The sequence below is a fragment of the Denticeps clupeoides genome, unplaced genomic scaffold, assembly GCF_900700375.1.
Source record: "Denticeps clupeoides unplaced genomic scaffold, fDenClu1.1, whole genome shotgun sequence".
Taxonomy (NCBI): domain Eukaryota; kingdom Metazoa; phylum Chordata; class Actinopteri; order Clupeiformes; family Denticipitidae; genus Denticeps; species Denticeps clupeoides.
The window spans coordinates 1-20,687 of NW_021629773.1; the positions used below are offsets into that span (position 1 = coordinate 1).

General features: G+C 46.4%; 2 protein-coding genes across 2 annotated transcripts; both read left to right on the plus strand.

Annotated features, from left to right (window-relative positions):
* Positions 1-6,420: 6,420 nt before the first annotated feature.
* On the plus strand, positions 6,421-11,747 carry LOC114773809 (palmitoleoyl-protein carboxylesterase notum1a-like). Its single transcript, XM_028965974.1, has 11 exons — positions 6,421-6,698; positions 8,786-8,838; positions 8,997-9,092; positions 9,276-9,336; positions 9,584-9,642; positions 9,742-9,844; positions 10,107-10,298; positions 10,384-10,481; positions 10,566-10,713; positions 10,804-10,851; positions 11,323-11,747. Exons 1-11 carry the CDS (start codon positions 6,562-6,564, stop codon positions 11,630-11,632), a joined length of 1,305 nt encoding a protein of 434 aa, XP_028821807.1. The 5' UTR covers positions 6,421-6,561; the 3' UTR covers positions 11,633-11,747.
* Positions 11,748-13,977: 2,230 nt separating this feature from the next.
* Positions 13,978-16,415, plus strand: LOC114773808 (myeloid-associated differentiation marker-like protein 2). The gene has a single exon (XM_028965973.1). It carries the CDS (start codon positions 14,568-14,570, stop codon positions 15,477-15,479), a length of 912 nt encoding a protein of 303 aa, XP_028821806.1. The 5' UTR covers positions 13,978-14,567; the 3' UTR covers positions 15,480-16,415.
* Positions 16,416-20,687: the final 4,272 nt, after the last annotated feature.

Genomic DNA, 20,687 nt, shown 5'->3' on the forward strand with positions numbered 1-20,687 from the left:
AGCCCCTGCTTTCAACACAATATGAGATTATGAAAACCAGATACTGCTGCCATTGCATTTTTCCTTCTCCACAACTGTACCTGTTGAGCTTGGATCGCTTTCTAAACAGTGATTGCTTATTGCATCAAAGCTTTAAAAAAAAAAAAAAGTTTCTGTCAGGCAGTCCTTCTTTTGGTGACCAAATGAGCCCTTTTCATCTTCAGATAGTTTGTGTAGCGCTGAGCGCTGACACGACGTGAGCGGGACAGTTCCTGGCAGCTGTCTCAGACACCTGAACTGCATCTATCTGGCAGACCTTAAATCGAACCCTTTCGGACGGAGATGGTTTATATATATTTTAATGTCACCTGTGACAGTCCTCAAAATGTCATTATCCTGTTCTAAGGAATGCAATATGTTTATGAAACTGGGGTTAGACCTGCAGAAAGTTTATTTCATGCACTGGGATAAAATCTCAAACCCTTCGGCCCCACCCATGTTTTGACTGCATTATATTATGCAGTAAATTGCAGTTTTACACTACATGGGTCGGGCCCTGGGAGAGAACGTAGAAGAACAAAGATGGAGAGAGGAATCTGACTGCTGGGAACTTTTTTTAGGGAACTTGACCTTCTGAAACAGTAACAGGACACCCCCCCCCCCCTTCCCCCCAAACGCGCCCAGAATTACTGTGTTTACAGCTCTCTGCAAGATCTCCATTCAAATGAAATGTGTAAATACTAATAACACAAATTAAATTTTAACGATGATAAACTGTAGATATATTATATTTAAATAATTGGAACTCTTTGATGTCTCTTTGGCACCGGAAAAAATAATAATGCTTCATCAAATTCTGTGTGTGTGTGTGTGTGTATACACAAGTCCACATGTTCATTTTTACTGGCCACTGCAGGAAGTGGCGTTGACAGCTCACATTTGAGGTCAGAGCAGGGTCAAAGGTCAAGCGCTCCCTGCTGACTTGAAAGTACATCCCAGCACACCTTGCTTTCCTCAGCGTTCCCCCAACACACACACACACACACACACACCCTCCACGGCCATCTGCGTCCGCGTGATCTGGGGCTCAGGCCTGCTAAACAAAGCCATGTGTTAATTACCTTTGAAGGTGTAATGACTTCAGGACCGCAGTCAATCTTGATCTGGAGACGGAGACTTCCAGAGACGGAGCTGTGGAGGGGCCACGCTTTTCCACGGAGGGGCTTCGGCCTCCTCGGTGCGGAGAAACTCTCCTGTGCCCAGTTAAAGTACAGCATGCCCTGCTGAACAAGCATGGCGCTCTTGGTCCAGTCTTGTTCCGGGAGGTAATATCTTGATTTATAAAGTCGCCGTATGTGGGGTCCGCTGAGTTTGTTCCGTTTGGCCCCTTCTTTGCAGAACAGCTGATACTAGTGTACTTTTTTTTTGGTTGCTTTTTTGGTCACAGTTTCAAGGACATTTCCACATTTTTGGCAAAGCGCGTACCGGATAGAGGGACAGAGTTTGCTGTAGCTCCCCCTACTGGAAATATCGGCACGGCAGCTTGTCTTTTGTAGAAACTTTGTCCCACTTGCTCAGACACCAGCCGGGAAACCGCATATCTTCCATTTCAGTGAACGGAGGGAGGGCCGAGATCTTCGGGGCTGCAAGTGTCTGAAGAAAGAACGTCGTGATGAAAGGGAATCCCTGGCGCGGCTGCCGAGGCGCTGGCGTCTCGCGCTGGCAGATGCAGATGTTGACTGCGGGCGCAGACGGGGATTCGGTGTAAAGGACAGGCTGTGCTACTGTACAGGGCCTGAGACACACACACACACACACAAGCCTAACCTAACGAAGGGAAGCCAAAGTTACTTGATGAACACTGACAATAAGAAGACAGCGCTGCTGTGTAATAAAAGGCTTTTCCATTTCCTTCGGGCCAACAGGAAACATTAAACCACTTTTCCACAACAAAAGCACCTGATTATCTATGGGTATCCATGGTGATAATGTGTGTGCGTGTGTATGTGTGTGTTTGGGATGGACAGGGCCTGATAATTGGTTTCCACTCCCCTGCACCTATGTAATGGCATGGGGGCGGTGGGGATGTCCGGTGAGTCAGCTGCCAAGCATGCACTACTGGGTCCGTCTACGGCGCATACACACGCTCCCCGCGGAAACACCCTTCACATCGCTTCACACGCGCACTAACACACAAGGGAGGCCCGTCACCATGGTGATGCTTTTAGTCCGTCCGACAACAGCTCTGCACTGATGGCCACAAACTGTGAGCCAAACCCCCCCCCCCCCATCACAAAGTATGAATTCTGCATTTGAAGAAATAAGGGGGTACAAACCAACTAGGTATCCCAGCACCTTTTTTGGGCTGTGCGGTATTTCGAGTGTGTGGCAGTCGTAATTTGTACAGTCGTATACCTGCCAGAGCAACTTAACATAAGAACAAAATAAGAATTGGTTTCCTCAATACCCATTCTCAACCAGCAATTTTTCCTGAAGTATCAGACTCAAATCCACCCAATCTGGCAACAGTGAGCGAAGACTCAACCTCGCTTCTGACTCTCCGGTGTTCCCCTTTGATGTGTTTCTCGTACCTATGCTTGAAAATAGCTGTAGGTGTAGGAGCTGAAGGGCTGCCCAGAGAGCAGCTTTTTTTTTTTTTTTTACTTGAAATGCTTAGGATTTTTAGAGCATCATCTGCAAGCAATATGGCTTTCCTCAGAACAGGAGGGCTGCGAGACAGATGTCTATCAGGGCTTGTTTTGCTCGCAAGTTAGATGGCACCTTCTGACTCAACCTGGGATCAAGGCTCCTCTCTGCTCGGCCGGCTCGAACATGGAGAACATGTGGCGGGAACCTTGTCAGCGCTGACATTTCAAAACACATATCTTCAGTCTGGTTTTAATGGCGGTGGCATCTGACTATAAACCAAGGAGCTGGGAAACATCTGGAAAATAAAAGAATTTCTTAAAAATCTGCATTTTTGATATTATAAAAAAAAAAAAAGAAAATCTGTAAATTAACCTAATGCTAAGCAAAATAAGTCACATGATGAAGCTAGGGCCATTCAAGCAAATGAAAATTTTGGGCAAAAACCACGTGAAAACGCGGCTGTATCTTCCAGCATGACATTGATCCCAAACACACCACCAATGAAGGAGGGGCTACGTAAAAAAAGCCCTGTGCCCAGTGACACCCCAAAACCTCACAGCTCTTGAGAAGATCGGCATGGAAGAATGGGCCAAAAAAACAAACCTTGTGTGCAAACCTTGTGAAAACCTACAGGAAACGTTTGACCTTTGTACTTGTCAACCCAGGCTACATTAGAAAGAATGGAAGTGAACTTTTGCTATTGACCAAATACTTATTTTCTGCACCATTATACAGATACGTTCTTTAAAAAACATTTTTTACATTCTGTCTCTCACAGTTGAAGTGATGAAAGTTACAGACCTATCTCATATTTTTAACTGGGACAACTTGCACAGTTGTTTTTGCCTCAAAGTGTGTGTGTGTGTGTGTGTGTGTATTACACATACACACACATATGTATATACATATATTACATGTTTACATTAGAATTTATGAATTCTAAAATTTTACATGATAAATAAAAAAATATATAAGCATCTTTAGCCTTGCATGCAAAATAATTCAATTTGAATATTTTTGTTAATTAAACTGATTTACATTTTCAGTATTTTCAAAGAAATTTCCCCTAAAGAACATGTTCTACCACGGCAGGGGAAGCCTAACGGTTTCATAGATGCGGATATCGCTGCGGAATGGGGACGTCCACCTGTTTCTGATGATACGAAGCGAGGGATCCTGCAGATCCCTTTGATGTAACCTAACCTGAGAGTTCCAAATGTTCACGGACGGGCCCTCAATGCAAGCATGTTGATGGCAAAACCAATGGCAACAGGAGGGACGGACAGAAGGAAAGCCGGGGCGGGTAACTGTCAGGCACGCTGGCGCTCACATGACCAGCCAAATCTATGCAGAAAGAAAGTAATAAAAAAAAAATTAATTTCCATCTGTGAAAATGTATGGGGAACATTTTGTCTTGTGGACTTGAAGTACCACTCCTGTTAAGTGTCTTAAATGGCAGCCAGACATAAAATTTACACATGACCCATCATCAAAGCAGGCATTCTCTCTCCTCCACTCAGAGAGAGTAAAAAAGACCACCAGAACCCACACGAGACTCGCAATTCTGCACAGTTTCTACCCGTCAAGCACCCGTCTAATCCACTGTTGTAGCCACATGCACGTTATCCTTGATAAATAAGTCAATATGTCTTTTTTCTTTCATTTTTTTTGTGTATGTGTGTGTTTTGTTACTTTTTGCTCTTTTATGTGCCAAAGCTTTGAATCTTCAATGGAAGCAGGGGGATGCCAGAAGGAGGCTGGAAATAAGATCCCTTGTTATTTGGGTTGCTGGTCTGAAAATTCTTCTCATGTCCGTGTTGGAGTGGGTCTTTAGATATACAGATTCTCCTTATGCCTAAAAAAAAATCTTATGGACAAGAGTTTGAATGCAACAGCAAGCAAGGTGCAGCCACCTCACACACACCCTCTCTCATCTTCGCTGGCCCACTTCTGTGTGCTGGACTGTCACACACCCACACATACACACCACACGCTCATCTGCAAATGATTTAAGGGTCGCGCTTTTTGGGATGACGTGTAATAAAAATGGAAGGACCAGGTCAGAGTCACTTGACTCAATCAGGGACGGCTCTCCTGGGGCCCGAGCGGACCCTAATCTGTACAGGCATCTGTTTGAAGTTTCACAACGAGGACCAGCAGCGCAGCGCCGCGACCGCCTGTCCACATAGAGCGAAAAACCATCAATACACCACCCATTTGCATGATGTCAAGATCGTTTTCTACCAGAAGGACGGTACTGTTTTTATCTGAAGGTCCATGAATACTCCAAAATTCCATGAATTCTCCAAAAAAAAAAAAAAAGAATTCCACTGACACACAAGTATCTAAAATTAAACATTTGGCCAGAAAGGTGGTTTATTTTCCAAAAAAGTTAGAAAATCATCCCCTTAAAGTCTGTTGTAAGCAGCATGGACAATTTGACACAGTTTTCAGAGGAAAAGAACAGGATAACACCGAATTAAACCACAACGTAGCACGTAGGTGGGTACGGTGATCAGGAGACAATGCAGAGCAGAACAAAAACATCATAAATAAGAGGACCCCATTTCTGAGCAAGTGAAGGAGGGGTTAGGTGATCATTAACCATCAGCCACCCAATCCTTTAATCCCCCGGGGTCGGCAAAACCCCCGCCATTCTCGACAAAGTTCATAAAACACTAACGCCTTTATGAGTTTATTGTGTGAAATGGTTAATTAAGACATCAGAGCAATGCCCCCCTTGGGGCTTAGTGGGAACGGCCCAATTACCCCGATCATTATCCCCAAAATAGGGTAGCAACAGCAAGCCCCAGTTGTCTGGGTTCATGGGATGTCCTGCAATGTCAACGGATCGTAATAAGGGAAGAAGTCTTTGCATACATTACCACTCATTCATTGAATTATTCATTAAAGTTCTGGAAAAACTCACGTTGAGAAAACAACCTGACTTCAATTCCTTAGGCTGAATCTTGTACTGGGGCCGAGGGAGAGCGAGAAAGAAGGGGAGAGGAAGGAAGGAGGGAGGGCGACGTCTTTGATGTTTGGGGGCTTCTTTAGATCCATCTTGCCCGCATGACCCCAGCACCTGCTTCACGCTGAAGATAAAGACAGTAAAAAGACTAGAGTGAAGCAATTCTACACCCAGGAACCTGTACAACTTGAGTGGAATTCTTATCTGGCCACATAATGTAACTGAATCCCAAATTTACATGTACAGCATTTACCAGACGCCCTTATCCAGAGCGACTTACAATCAGTAGTGACAGGGACAGTTCCCGCCTGGAGACACTTAGGGTTATGTGTCTTGCTCAGGGATACAATGGTAGTAAGCGGGATTTGAACCTGGCTCTTCTGGTTCTAACCAGGCAAGTGTGTTACCCGCTAGGCTACTACCACCCAAATAAGGCATAAAATCAGCAATAATAATAGTCTTCGTGGTACAGAAACACAATTATAAATCATATTTTTAAAAATGGTAAAAACGAATTATGATAGAAACACAGCCCGAGTTAGAAACGAAGCTTTTCTTGCAGTAGGACAGAGTGCGTGGCCCCGCCCCCCCGACCTGCCCTCCGCTCTGATTGGCTGACAGCGGAGGACGCGCCAGCCCGTTTGGATAAAGCGCGGCGCGCAGGTACGCGACCGGCGCCGCGCACAGCCGCGGAGACACGAGTCGACCTCGAACGGTCCGAGCGCGTAAGTTTGTAGTAACCCCCCCGCCCCCCCACTTTCCGGCGCACCACCATGACGCTCCGGGCGCCGTGGACGGCGGCGAGACTCGCGTGCTCCGTGTCGCTGCTCGTGCTGCTCGCGCAGCCCGCGCCGCTCGCCGCGCGCCGGTTCCGCGGCGGCCGGAACCCGCAGGCGCGCCGCGCCCCGGCCGCCGGCGGCGCGGAGAGCTTCTCGCTGGACTTCACGGCGGTGGAGGACAACATGGAGAGCTTCATGGCGCAGGTGAAGAGCCTCGCCCAGTCGCTGTACCCGTGCTCCGCGCAGCGGCTCGACCACGACATGAGGCTGCGTCTCCTGGAGAACGCGTCGGCCACGTGCAACGACGGCAGCGCGGCGGGGTGAGTGTCGCGCAGGGCACCACGTGACTGGCAGTAGTAAACAGTGCGCCATGTGTTCATGTGGAGGCTTGGCGGTCCAAGATCTGCGACAGTGTCATTCAAATGGCTTAAAGGACCATAAAATACAATGACTTTAGATATAAATTGATGTGCGTGTATACATCTACATACATGCATGCATGATTATAGACCTGATCTATTCTTTAACAATCATTTTTTCTGCAGTTAGATTAAAAAAAGCCTCCATCTCTTGTATCATGACATCATGACGTTGTCTGTAGGGGCAGACAAAAGGTGTTTGTAGCCTAGTGGGTAAAACTCCTCGCCTGTGAACCAGAAGACCCAGGTTCAAACCCCACTTACTACCATTGTGTCCCTGAGCAAGACACTTAACCATGAGTTTCTCCGGGGGGGACTGTCCCTGTATCTACTGACTGTAAGTCGCTCTGGATAAGGGAGTAAATGTAAAATGTAGGATCACGGTGTGTGTTCCGTCACCAACAGCGTAACATAACGGGCCGCTGGCTAATTGCCTGTTAAGAGCCACCCTTGTGCTGCTAAAACGAGCTGGGCCCTGAGCTCTGTTTTCCGAGCGGAGAGAGGAGCTGTTCTTGAAGGGCAGGTGCACCGTAGAACAAGAACGTTTGTCCCGGGATTCCATTCAGTGTTCTGTGTTCTGTCACTCTCTGGATCTGCTGTCTCTGACACACACACACACACACACACACGCTCGCATACACACACAGCCCTCGCTGATACTGTGCATACCATGGGGGATGGGATGCATGAGAGGAGTGGGAGCAGAAAACATCTCAAGGCGTGCTTCCATTAACCCTCAAATTCCGCAAATGGAGTATATGCCAGGACTGAAACCGAAGACCACATGACGTTCGGTCTTGATGTCCGTCTTGTCTCGCACAGTCTCTGACTTGAAAGTCATTTAAAAAAACCTTTTTATGCAACACCGTAATGGAAGTGTGACTAGTGATGGAGGTTTGGAGGTTGTGTGCGTGTATGAGATGTGAGGCTTCCTGGATCTCTACAGTCCTCCTGCCCTCTTTCCCGACCTCAGTCTCCCGCCGAGCCAGAAACGAGCAGTGATTTTACCACATCAGAGGGGTTTTCTGTCGGCTCGTCAGAGCTAGTGGTTTCGGCCCATTGTACCTCGGTTATGTAAACGTTGTACTAACGTTGGCCGACAAGGTGAACCGCTATTAGGTGTCTGTATTTGGGCTGACAGCCCAGTTTGTGAGGAAGAATGGGCTGTACACTTGCTTATGTCACTCTTATTTTTGCATTTATTTATTTAAAAATGGTTAATTTCAGTTTTGACACTAAACAGTCACCCCCTAACATACAATCACATCCAGACAGTTTTTCCTTGATATCCTGTTTTTTTTTTTTTTTCTCTCTCTCCCTAAATGCACAAGTAAAGTGAAAACTGAGACTTTCAAATGACTTGATAATTCGGGGGAAATTGTATTTTTTTTTTTTTTTTTTTTTTCCCCCCTCGCCTACTTATTAGGGGTGGTCTATCTGAGAAACTTTTTTTTTTTAATCCATGATTTAATGTTTCCTGTGGCATAATATGCTTAGATGACATACAATTTGTAGGGCATTAATGGAAAATATATTGTTTTTTAAAATGGGGGGGGGGGAGAAACACCTTTTAAACTTGTAAACGTTTTCATGTTTTATAATGCGCACACACACACAAAGCTGGAGATAAGCTTTGTGATCAGTCTATTCCATCTGTCTTCGAGGACAAAAGGTGTCCAGTGAAAAAAATATGGTCATGTGACCCAGCCAGCATCAGATAGCCCTGTGAGTTCCCGTCTCCCCAGCCCGTAATCTCCCCTCCGCACAGTAATCCCAGCATCTCGCTTTAATCTGGCCATCATGTGACCTCATCGCAGCACCTCGGCTCAGCCGCTCCTCAGATGTTGCGGGCCGCGTTTGCTTTGGAACCGAAACCGGACGGATTAGGTTAGCAGCTCGGCAAGCGGAAGGCGCACGGAATGTCCAGAGTTCGCTGGCACGCGGACCTGCTCGGGTTTTAACGGTCTTCATTTGCTCCTGTCTTACAGGTACTACATGAAGGAGTCTAAAGGAAGCCGAAGATGGTTGATTTTCTTGGAGGGTGAGTACAGTCCCTGTGTGTGTGTGTGTTCAGATTGACAGCCATTGAGAACAGTTGCATTTATGACCGTACACACAAACTCAGAGAGTGCATGTCAAATTTTTATTTTCTCAAAGCATAAAGTGTGTGTGTGTGTGTGTGTGGTGTGTGTGCGCCAGGTGGCTGGTACTGCTTTAACAAAGAGAGCTGTGACAGCAGATATGAGACGATGCGGCGCCTGATGAGCTCATCCCAGTGGCCAGCCACCAAAACGGGTAAGATCTGCCTGCTCCGCCCCTTGCCCTCGAGTGAAGTCGTGATAACTGTTGAGTCTTTATTTCATGCAGATGTACGTACTTGCTGAAAATGATTTCCATAACCACTTTGAATGGACCGTTGACATTGCTTTTATTATCTGTTCCATTGGCATTTTTGATGTAATCTGTGTGTGTGTTCAGGCACTGGAATTCTGTCCCCTCTACCTGAAGAGAATCCTCACTGGTGGAACGCCAACATGGTGTAAGAAAATCATTTATTTATTTTTCTTCCTCATCTGTGTGTGTGTGTGTGTGTGTGTGTGTGTGTGTGTGTCACATAGCTGGTGTACTTGAGTTGATTTGTGTGTTCTGTTTCTGATTATGGTTTGATGCCCACGTGAGAAATGAAGTGGCGATAAATAATTTGCTGCAGATGGGGCAATTTTAAGGGCAAGTGTTTGGGTTCGTTCCATATATAGTCCTAAAACGATCCTTTCTGATCTCTGCAGGTTTATCCCCTACTGCTCCAGTGATGTGTGGAGTGGAGCATCACCAAAGACAAACCAGAGTACGCAGATGTTTATCGCCGTGGTACTGATTCTGATACGTGCGTCGTGTGACGTGCTCCTGTATAAAAGTGTGTGTTGTCTGGCTGTGATTTTTATAGGTGACTTTGCCTTCATGGGTTCTTTGATCATAAAGGAGGTGGTGAAGGACCTGCTCACCCGAGGACTGGATAATGCTAAAGTGCTGCTTCTCGCTGGGAGCAGGTGTGTGTGTGTGTGTGTGTGTTTGGCATGTAAATTTCTTGAATGATTAGTGGCAGGGTGGTAGTAGCCTATGGGTAACACACCCGCCTATGAAACATAAGACCTAGGTTCAAATCCCACTTACTACCCTTGTTACCCTGAGCAAGACACTTGTCCCTGTAACTACTGATAGTAAGTCACTCTGGATAAGGGCGTCTGATAAATGCTGTAATGTAATATAATAAATGTAAATGAATGACTTGAGGTGTGTGTGGTGTTACAGTGCTGGAGGAACTGGTGTGCTCCTGAATGTGGACTCTGTAGCAGAGCTGCTGGCTGACCTGGGACATGGTGGTGTCCAGGTCAGGGGTCTGTCTGACTCCGGCTGGTTTCTGGACACCAAGCAGTACCAGAACAGTGACTGTGTGGACATGCTGAACTGTGCTCCCACCGAGGCCATCAGGAGAGGCATTGAGTACGGCAGACCTGACTTCTACACGAATACACGTTACCCATGACCCTTCTTTTAACCCCCCTGACATCTGACCTTTTCCCATCAGGTACTGGGGCAGTGTGGTTCCGGAGCGTTGTCGAGATGCCCATGTCGGGGAGGAGTGGAACTGCTTCTTCGGCTACAGAGTTTACCCCACCATCAAACGTGGGTTTAATTCATTCAGAAAACGTGTGTGTTTATTTTTCAAGCAATCTTTTTACTGAAATATTAGTACTTGTGCACACACAGGCCCAGTGTTTGTGGTTCAGTGGCTGTTCGATGAAGCTCAGCTGACTGTAGACAACATCCACCTGATGGGCAAGCGTCTGCAGGAGGGCCAGTGGACCTACATCCAGGAGCTGGGGATTCAGCTGAGGAACACGCTGAAGGATGTCCCGTAAGTTCAGAACAGTGCAACCACCTACAATTACCACATACCCAAAAAAAAGGGGTTTCAGAAAGCTCTAACACATCTTGTGATCTGCAGGGCTATGTTTGCTCCGGCCTGTCTCTCCCATGAGCTCATCACTATGAGGTGAGTCGAAGAACCTACAAACACGTCACTTTATTATTTTTTTTATTTATTTATTTTTAAATCCCCCTTAAATCTCAGATATTCAGTTACAAAGTTTCTCACTCTTGTGTGGACGCAGGTTTAAATCAACAGCTTTTTTTTTTTTTTTTTAATAAAAAGTGTTCTCTTGTGGACTGGTCGTGTTTTGTAGTTGGGACTTTCATTCACTATTTACAGGTTAAGTGTGGCTTATTGAGTATGTTATGTGAACAGAAAACTTTTTGAAAGTATTACAGCGTAACAATGCAATGGCGCCCTCTAGTGATTGAAACAGGTTAATGGCTGATTTGTGCATTTTGACTTTTTTTTTTTTTTTTTTTTTTTTTTTTTTTTTGTGTGTGTGTGTGTGTGTGTGTGGTGTGTGTGTGTAACACAGTCTTCCTGTGGCTGCCGAATCTTGCTGAAACCATGTGCTCTTGTCCCTGTGTGCAGTCACTGGCTGGACGTGCAGGTGAAGGGCACCTCCCTTCCTCGCGCACTGCACTGCTGGGACCGCAGTCTCAACGACAACGTCCGGAGCGGCAACAAGGCCCCGCCCAAGGGTTGCCCCATGCACCTGATTGACAGCTGCCCCTGGCCACACTGCAACCCCACGTGCCCGACCATCAGAGACCAGTACAGTGGACAGGATATGGGCGTGCTGCAGTTCCTCATGCACATGGGCTTTGACGTGCAGGCCATGGCCCAGCAGCATGGCATGGAGCCCAGCAAGTTGCTGGGCATGCTCAGTAATGGCAGCTAGTTGACGTGACCTTGTTTTTTCATCCCCCAAATGCTGGATTTACCTGGGTGGGCATGCCCACATTGACATATAATAATGGAGCAGCACACACTATTATGAACACACATCTCATTCTACTGGCCTTTAATTTTTTTTAATTTTTTTTTCTAACAGAATGTCACGAATGTAATCCGGTTTAAGGATATTCTTTTTTTTTTTTTTTTTTTATTTAAAATGTTTTTAGAAGTATTTACTAGTTTTTAACATGTTAAGAGCTACAGTTTAGTAAGGCAAGTGTCAAGTTCACAGATATTACTGAATGTGGACTGGCCACAACGTGCATGCTGACCGTGTAATTTCAGATTTTAAAAATTGCCAACACTGCCCTCCCCCCCTAATAAATTAGTATATTTATTTACAGATTTAGAATTTGGTTGGCGTTTGGTACAAAAAAAGTTTGAGCTGAATTTCCTTCAAGGCAACATTTGCTATAATAAGAATCACTGTCTCTGCTTTCATATAGTAAGATCAGGTTTCTATTTATTTTAGTTTTTGACGTCTGCGTGTGAATTTATTTTCTTCTCTTCTTTTGAGAATTGTTTAAATGGTATTTGCCCTAAATGTGAAAATATAATAACATTAAAAAAAAAGCTTTTTATAGCCCAAATTTTCTTAAAATAAATTTTATTAAAAGATAATTGTAATCCCAGTAGGCTGCTTAACAGAATGTGAGAAGATTTGGGGGGGGGGGGGGGGGGGGGGGGGCGTTAACAAAAACACTCATTACGCTGGTGTCTTAAAACACACTACAAACAATTTCATATTTGATTACCATAGACATTCTTATTTATTTGGTTCAGACATTTATTCTACTGTTTGACATCCTGGTCAGTTCTTCGTGTAGAGCTATTGTAGACTAAGACAAATGCAAAACATTTGTACAGTGGTCATTTTTTTCCTCCCCACTAACTGAGCATATACTTAACGTTGTGAATGGGACTTTCTGACACATTGCAAAGAAAAAAAAAAAAAAAAGAATCATAAATATATGTTAATTCCTCGAACTCTTCAGCCCGCTGTGCTACGCATTTTAAAACGGAACTTCACCTCTCAATGGACTATTCATGTATTTGTGAATGAAATGTTTAATTTTCAAGTAAAATGTTTAAGTAGAAGAGTATTTGACTAATATTTCATTACATTTGTAGACAAGTTCTCTTATCCCAGATTTGTCCCTTTTGCTTCTTTTTGGTCCTTTACTTCCTATGTTATGAGACTCTGAACAGTATTGTAACAATACAAGGTAATCATATTCATATGATATCACTGACTCATGTAATAAGCAATACTGACATTTTTATGGGTAATTTTAAATGAGAAGAGGAAGGTATGTGTAAGTGTTATTTTGCTCTGTAACATATTTCAATAGAGGAAAGTTTAAGCTATTTTAGTAATTTTACATATTTATATTATTATGTAAATCATATTTATGTGCTATTTTTCCACAGAGAAATTATTTCTTTGTAAATTGTAAATATGATTTCTTTGTTGTTGATTGCATGATTTGTAGAACACAAATCAATACAATTATTCCAAAGAAGAATTTAAATTTTTTAATTTTTTTCGCACTTGTCTGTGTCCTTCACATATTTGCTTTCCGTATTTGGATCTTTAACCTGTTAAATTAACGCAGGGTCAGACTGAAGGTTGTCCGAACACACAGCGCATCAAAGTTATGGGGTTGTTTAGCCGCAGACACCGCCAGGGTGGCCCATGCCAACACATAAGCACCTACAACGGCCATGTGACCCTCACAACCGGACCACGAAGCTGCTGGTGGCCTGGTCTCATGAATTGCGTTTTGTTTCACATCAAGGGCGGCTCGGTGTGTGTTTGTTGCATTGTTCCTGGCCTCTTTTGGCAGGATAACATGCCCTGCCACACATGAGAATGGTTTGGGGACCACATGGGGTCTAGTGGAGCCTACGTTCATATTTAGCAGCCAGTGTTGTGGCGTTACTGCACACCTCTTACGTGGAAATGGTGCGTCCCTGTGGCGTACGGGTTTCTGATGAAGTGCCCAGTGAGGATAATAAATGACTTGCTGGCTAGCGTTCTTTATGTAGCCTCCGTAAGCGTAAAAAGTCTACCTCCGACCTCCAGGCAGCAACTTTTTTTAGGCTCCGGTAACACGACTCCACACACTCACACACAGAGGTGGCTGAAGCCCACGATCACATACACACCCTGTTCCAGTGTGCAATTCAGAGCGTTATTTTTAGTGCTGGCGTGGTCTTCGGCCTGGAGGTCCACACACACACACACACACCGAATGCTCCTCCCAGAGTTCATACAAGAAAGTCTCCAGTGTGCGAGTGTGTTCAAGGCATAAGGGAAGAGAACGAAGTACATTTGAAAGGAGCTGAGCAGAGAGAGGATCTCCCAAAGCGTGAAGAATCTTCCCCTCAAGCATGGACGAAGGACCCTCTTGGACATTTTGACTTTCTGAGTTTGAGGAACCACACACACAAGCTTCCCGTCCAGTGGAAACATACTGGACCTTCTCGCCTTTCTTCCTCTATGGGACGCATAGACGTTACTGGATTTTCTAAAACCAGCTTAAAAGGTGCTGCGCCTTCAACAAAAATCTTACTGACATCAAGAGTCAAGGAACGTCCTGGAAACCGAGACTGAAACTCCGCATTTAAGATTTGAAAAGTTGAAAAGTTTTGCTGCGTTGTCTCTTGGAGCCCGGCGGACTGTAATCTGAGCTCCGACACACTCCTGTAATTACAAAGCAGGAAGGCAGATTGGTAATTAAAGGTCCTATAAAAAGCATCTGGCACCGGGCGAGGTCTGAGGGGCCGTGACGTCCCCTACACACACACACACACACACACACACACCACACACACACACACTTTCTGCTAGAAAAAAAGATCACCTTGATCTCGTCATGGATCCTACGGGTGGCCACTACCTCAACAAGGAGGCGGTTTGTTCGGGCCTCGGCGTCGCCCGCATGTGCCAGCTGCTGCTGGGCTGCACCACCATGGCGCTGGTGGCCCACGGCGCAGGCTTCAGCGCCACCTATGGCACGTACTGCATGTTCGTCTGGTGCTTCTGCTTCGCCGTGACGCTGGTGATCTTCATGCTGGACATCACGCGCCTGCACGGGTGCATGCCCATCTCCTGGGACAACTTGACCGTGTCCTTCGCCATGCTGTCCACGCTCATGTACGTCACCGCCTCGGTGGTCTACCCCGTCTACTTCCTGAGCACCGAGTGCCCGTCGGAGGGCTGCGAGACGCGGGACTACCGCATCGCCGTCACCGTCTGTTCCAGCGTCTGCAGCTTCGCCTACGCCGCCGAGGTCTTCCTGACGCGGGCCAAGCCGGGTCACGTGGTGGGGTACATGGCCACGCTGAGCGGCCTGCTGAAGGTCATCCAGGCGTTCGTGGCCTGCATCATCTTCGGAGCGCTGGCCAACGACGGCGAGTACAACGGCCACATCCCGATGCAGTACTGCGTGGTGGTGTACAGCTTGTGCTTCGCGGTCACCGTGGTGGTCATCGCGATGACCTTGTCGGGCCGGACCTCAGCGCTGCGCTTCCCCTTCGATCGCTTCGTCGTGGTCTACACCTTCCTGGCCGCGCTGCTGTACCTGAGCACGGCGGTGATCTGGCCCATCTTCAGCTTCGACAGGAAATACGGAACGTCCACGCGGCCGGACGACTGTCCGCGGGGAGAGTGTCCATGGGACAGCAAGCTGGTGGTGACGGTGTTCACGCAGGTCAACCTGGTGCTGTACTTCAGTGACCTCATCTACTCACAGAGAATACGATTCGTCTCACAGTCCCCAGCCTGAGTCCTCATATCTGTCCTCATACACCAACAGCTTCTCCAGGAGTTTGCAATTTTTTGCATAGGGCAGCAATATTTTTATGTGTAATTTAATGTGCCGAAATGTTAATGAAATTAAAAAATAAGCAGACACACCTCGGCTGGAACCAGTTGAAGTCAAATGAGACATTCCCATGCCTGGGCTTAACCCACTGGGTCTGTGTGTGTGTGTGTGTGTGTGTGTGTGTGACCAGCTGTCTGTTTTTATTTCGTTAACATTTTGTCACAATAAATTACACTTAAAACATTTGGTCAAATTTGCAGAAAGGATGCAGTGATTATATGATGCACAAAATTGCAAAATGACAAAATGAACATCACAAAATCTTGGAGGGATTGAATAACAGGACACTTACAAGAAAAATGAGAGATTTCTAATGATTTTGTGATTAATTACTTACCTGGCTTCAAGCATTTATGTACTTGGAATGTTGCTGTGCTTGGTGAATGAAAACAGTATTATAGTCTTTATTTTCAAGGCCATATGTAAACGAAAAACGTACTTTTACACAATTAATGTTTGTATTGTTTCCCTGAAGTCAAGAACAGTAGAATAATAGTTTCATACTTTCAATAAACAATTCATGCCAGAATGTATCATGTTCCTTTAAGAAATTTCCTTATGTAAATAACAGTATATTAATATGCCAATATTAATATCAATTCATATTTAATATGCTGATATATTTAAAGCAACAAAAAAATCTTTTATGTAAATCTTTAAGATTTCAGTATTTTTTCAGGGGAAGCTTCTTGGGCTTCTTGAGTTGGGTGGATTAATTTGCGAAGAAATACTTGCATCTAAATGAAAGAAAATGATCTGTGTATTGTTTTGTGTAGTTTTGTGTCACTATGCACTGTGTGAATGGTTGACATGACAATAAAACCATCCTCGGCTTGACAACGGTGCCAACAATCAAGTTTTAAAAGCGGGACAACAGGGTTTGTCCAAGAGAATGACTGACAGTGGACCACGACCACTCCAGAAGGCCACGCAACATCAGCCAATAAAAAGTCAAAAGCAACGCAGAACTGCAGCGACTGGCTAGAAATATAACAATTCTCTCTTTGATTGGCTTAATCCCCTTTCACTCAAAAGCACCATCAAGGGAAAAAAAGGTTCTGCTAGATTTAACATGATAAATATAACTATATCTGTTTCAGTTTAGTCATTCAAAATGCAACTATAGAAGCCACATATACATGTGAGTTTTTTTTATTTCAGATTGGTTTTTTTAAGTTAATAACAAAACAGGAAATAACGTTTTTCCAGCAACAAGGAGATCGTGAGCACATGTGACACGTTGTTTCTGGCCATAAAATCTCCCATCACCCCGTGCGTGGTGGATGAGTTCGGACCTGGTTGTGTCCTGTGCTCCAGGCATCACCATCGGCTCCATAGGTTGGTTGTAAACTAAGATGTAAAAACCAAAAGAATACCCTTATAGCAACGTGCAACTCAAATCAATAAATTGCCGGGAAGTGGTGGCCTAGCGGTTAAGGAAGCGGCCCAGTAATCAGAAGGTTGCTGGTTCGAATCCCAATCTGCCAAGTTACCACTGAGGTGCCACTGAGCAAAGCACCGTCCCCACACTGCTCCCCGGGCGCTGTCATGGCTGCCCACTGTTCACTAAGGGTGATGGGTTAAATGCAGAGGACAAATTTCACTGTGTGCACCGTGTGCTGTGCTGCTGTGTATCACATGTGACAATCACTTCACTTAATTTATATAATCTGAAATAAAAACAGTCAAATGAAAAGAAAGGGTGGCAACCTGACTTTGTGGGGTCACATGCAGAACCGGTCCTGCCCCAAAAACAACGCGCTGCATGACTGCGCCCCGCGCAGACATGGAGGACAGGAGGCTGATGGAGCGGCTGATGTGCAGTGTGGGCTGCTGCACCGAGGTGACACCTTCACAGGCCTTGATGCTCTTGCCGATGGTGAGCCCAGGCGACTGGCTGTGAGATTAGGAGCCTCAGGCTGTTCTGGTGAGTTAGACCAAAAAATGCTTCTGTCTCCTCCTGCTACACCTGAAAATCCGAAACTGGAAACAATGGGTGGATGTTGTGCTGAAGGGAGCCTGAATGCTGCTGGATTCGGAAACAGCACCCAGGCCGGCTGATGGACACGTCTGCTCACCAGGGGGCGCCACTCTACACACACTGCACGGACTGGAGGGCGGAGGCTTTCGCGGCCTCCTCACCAACTCCATGGAGGCGCGCTGCATCAGGACCAGGTCTGATGAAGGACGACATGTGGATTGTGAAGGAGGTCACTGTCCAGAATGTCTTCAAAATCTCTTCATGTATCTGTCTTGTCAAAAATGTCATTGGCCAGCTGCTCTGAAAGCCAGACCTTCAAGATGTTGTCTTCACTGCAGGATGGTTTTGAATAAAGACTGTGTGTCCTCGTGTCTGTGTGTTTGTTTTTTTTACTTTTGTCCTGCAGTACTGGATGTATCCTTGAATTGGTATCTTCTATTTGCACGCGCGTCTGGGGAAAGTTGCCAGCGCACTCACTCGCTGCCTCGCAGTCCTCAGTGGCGCTGATAAAAACTGTAGATGTGTGCGAGGGGTCAGGACCGACGTGTCCAGGCCTGGCACGCTGGGTCTATTATTGGCTCCCTGGGGCAGGCCGTGTTACTCTCTACTTGGGTTTCCATTACACACCGGCCCCCATGCGTTCCATCTCGAGCTAGGTCGTGGGGTGCACTAGCGGCTGGTGAGGGGGATTCAGAACGCTTTTTAAAAAAAAAGTGAAGTTTTTGTCACACGTGAACACATCAGCACAGCACACAGTGCACACAGTGAAATTTGTCCTCTGCATTTAACCCATCACCCTGAGTGAGCAGTGGGCAGCCATGACAGGTGCCCGGGGAGAAGTGTGTGGGGACGGTGCTTTGCTCAGTGGCACCTCAGTGGTACCTTAGCAGATCGGGATTCGAACCAGCAACCTTCTGATTACGGGGCCGCTTCCTTAACCACTAGGCCACCACTGCCCTTTTTTTTTACATTTATCCTGCAGTACTGGATGTATCCTTGAATTGGTATCTTGAATTGGTATCACTCAGGGTGATGGGTTAAATGCAGAGGACAAATTTCACTGTGTGCACCGTGTGCTGTGCTGCTGTGTATCACATGTGACAATCACTTCACTTTATCTTTATATTTGCACACGTCTGGGGAAAGTGGCCAGCGAAAGTGGCCGGGGTTGTGCCGTGGCTGGGGGCAAACCAACCTCAGGCTAGTTGTACTGTAAGGAAGCTGGATGTAATCAGGGTGGACGAGTTTGGGTGGTTTCGGGAGCAGATGCAGCATCAGAGGCGAGACAGGAAGCGTGGCGGTCGGTGACATCGGAGGTAAACAATAGAGAATCGTCCGAAAGAATGGTGGAGTAGAAGGCAGTCGGCTTCAGGCAGTCCTGGAAATGGCTTACAGCAAACGTGATAGAAATCGACGAATGAGTTCGCACTTGATATACCTCTTCGCCCGCTTTATACACTGTCTGTCTTCCTGTGAGTCAAGTCCTTCTGGTTCGGCGGGGTCGTGGTTGCCCTGGCGCCCTCTGGTGGCCTGGTGGGTGTGTGGCAGCCATGACACTGCGTTTGCACACAGTGACTGCCTTCCTAACAGAATTAGAACCTTGGAATGACATTGTGAGATTTTAACAAAATTCTCAACATTTGTTGCTCTAATATAGCTGCTTGTAGATGTCAGCCTACATGGTTTTTACATTTAATATGAATTTCGATTAAATGTGTGACATTGGAACTGATTTGATTGACCCGTCTCCTGAATGAGCCTCAGCTTCCAAAACTAAATTAAGTTATTATTAATATTACCAACTATTTTCAGATCAATTGGCTGTGTATTTTTGTCTTCCGGAGGGGCAGTGGTGGCCTAGCAGTTAAAGAAGCGCCCCCGTAATCGGAAGGTTGCCGGTTCGAATCCAGATCCGCCAAGGTGCCACTGATCCCCATTTCCACACACTGCTCCCCTGATGCCTGTCATGGCTGCCCACTGCTCACCAAGGGTGATGGTTAAAAGCAGAGGACACATTTCGTTGTGTCACCGTGTGCTGTGCTGCAGTGCTTCACAATGACAATGATCACTTCACTTTAAATTGGTGTGGTCTGGTGTGTCACAAGCATAACAAATTATGAGATGCTGAGTTGACAATTTTGACAATTTGAAAATGCAGATTTTAAGAACTCAATTTACATACGTTTACAACTATACCTTTTACAATTTTATTCAATTCTAAGAATCATCGAATTTCCCCAGACATGTTTGTTTATGGCGTGAAAACCTTATACCAACCGTGGCTATATTTTTTTCTGGATGCTACTGCTTATAGAGCGTTCTAGAGTTATAACAATCATGTTGTTACGTTATAGTTTATGTGTAGCCGAACGAATCTGGCAACCCCAACAACCCAAGATCTGGCAACGCTGCTCCGCACGCTGCAGTGGCGCTGCGGCGCGCCGCGTCTGCGCAGGACGTAAGTCGTGGTGTGTAACACACGCACACACACACACACACACACACACACACACACACACACACGTCCGTCGGTCGTCACGTGACCACGGAACCTTGCGCCATTATGTAACCGCGCGCGCCCCCACCACGTGACCCGGCGCAGCAGGGAGGCGTTGTCCCGCGGTCCCGTGGTGCTGAAGTGGAAGCGGAGCGAGGCGCGCCAGCGCGGTTCTGTCCCCATCGACGATGATGAAGAACGGACACCATCACGCCGGCGCCGGCGGCAGCCCCGAGAAGCGGCGGCGGACGGTCCGGGTGTGGTGCGACGGCTGGTGAGTGTCGGTTTCCTGACCCCGGGGCTCAGGTGTCCCTGAAATGCCCGGCCGGTGGCATCAGGTGTGCACTTCAAATGTAAAAGGGCTGAAAGAAGGGAAATGTCACCACTGTCGCCACTGTTACTCAGGGTGCTAACTGTGTGTGTGTGTGTGTGTGTGTGGTGTGTCCTTGGAAAAAAAAACAGCAGCTTCTGCCTTGCAATGATGAAAAAACGACCACCCCGTGACAGGGGTGGTGTGACCGTCACCGCCGCTGAAGGACCCCGGTGTAAAGTGACATGTCCCTGCCCGGCGCAGCTCAGCTGACTTCTGCAGCTTTAGCGAACGTGTAAACAAGTTGCCTATTGTTCGTGT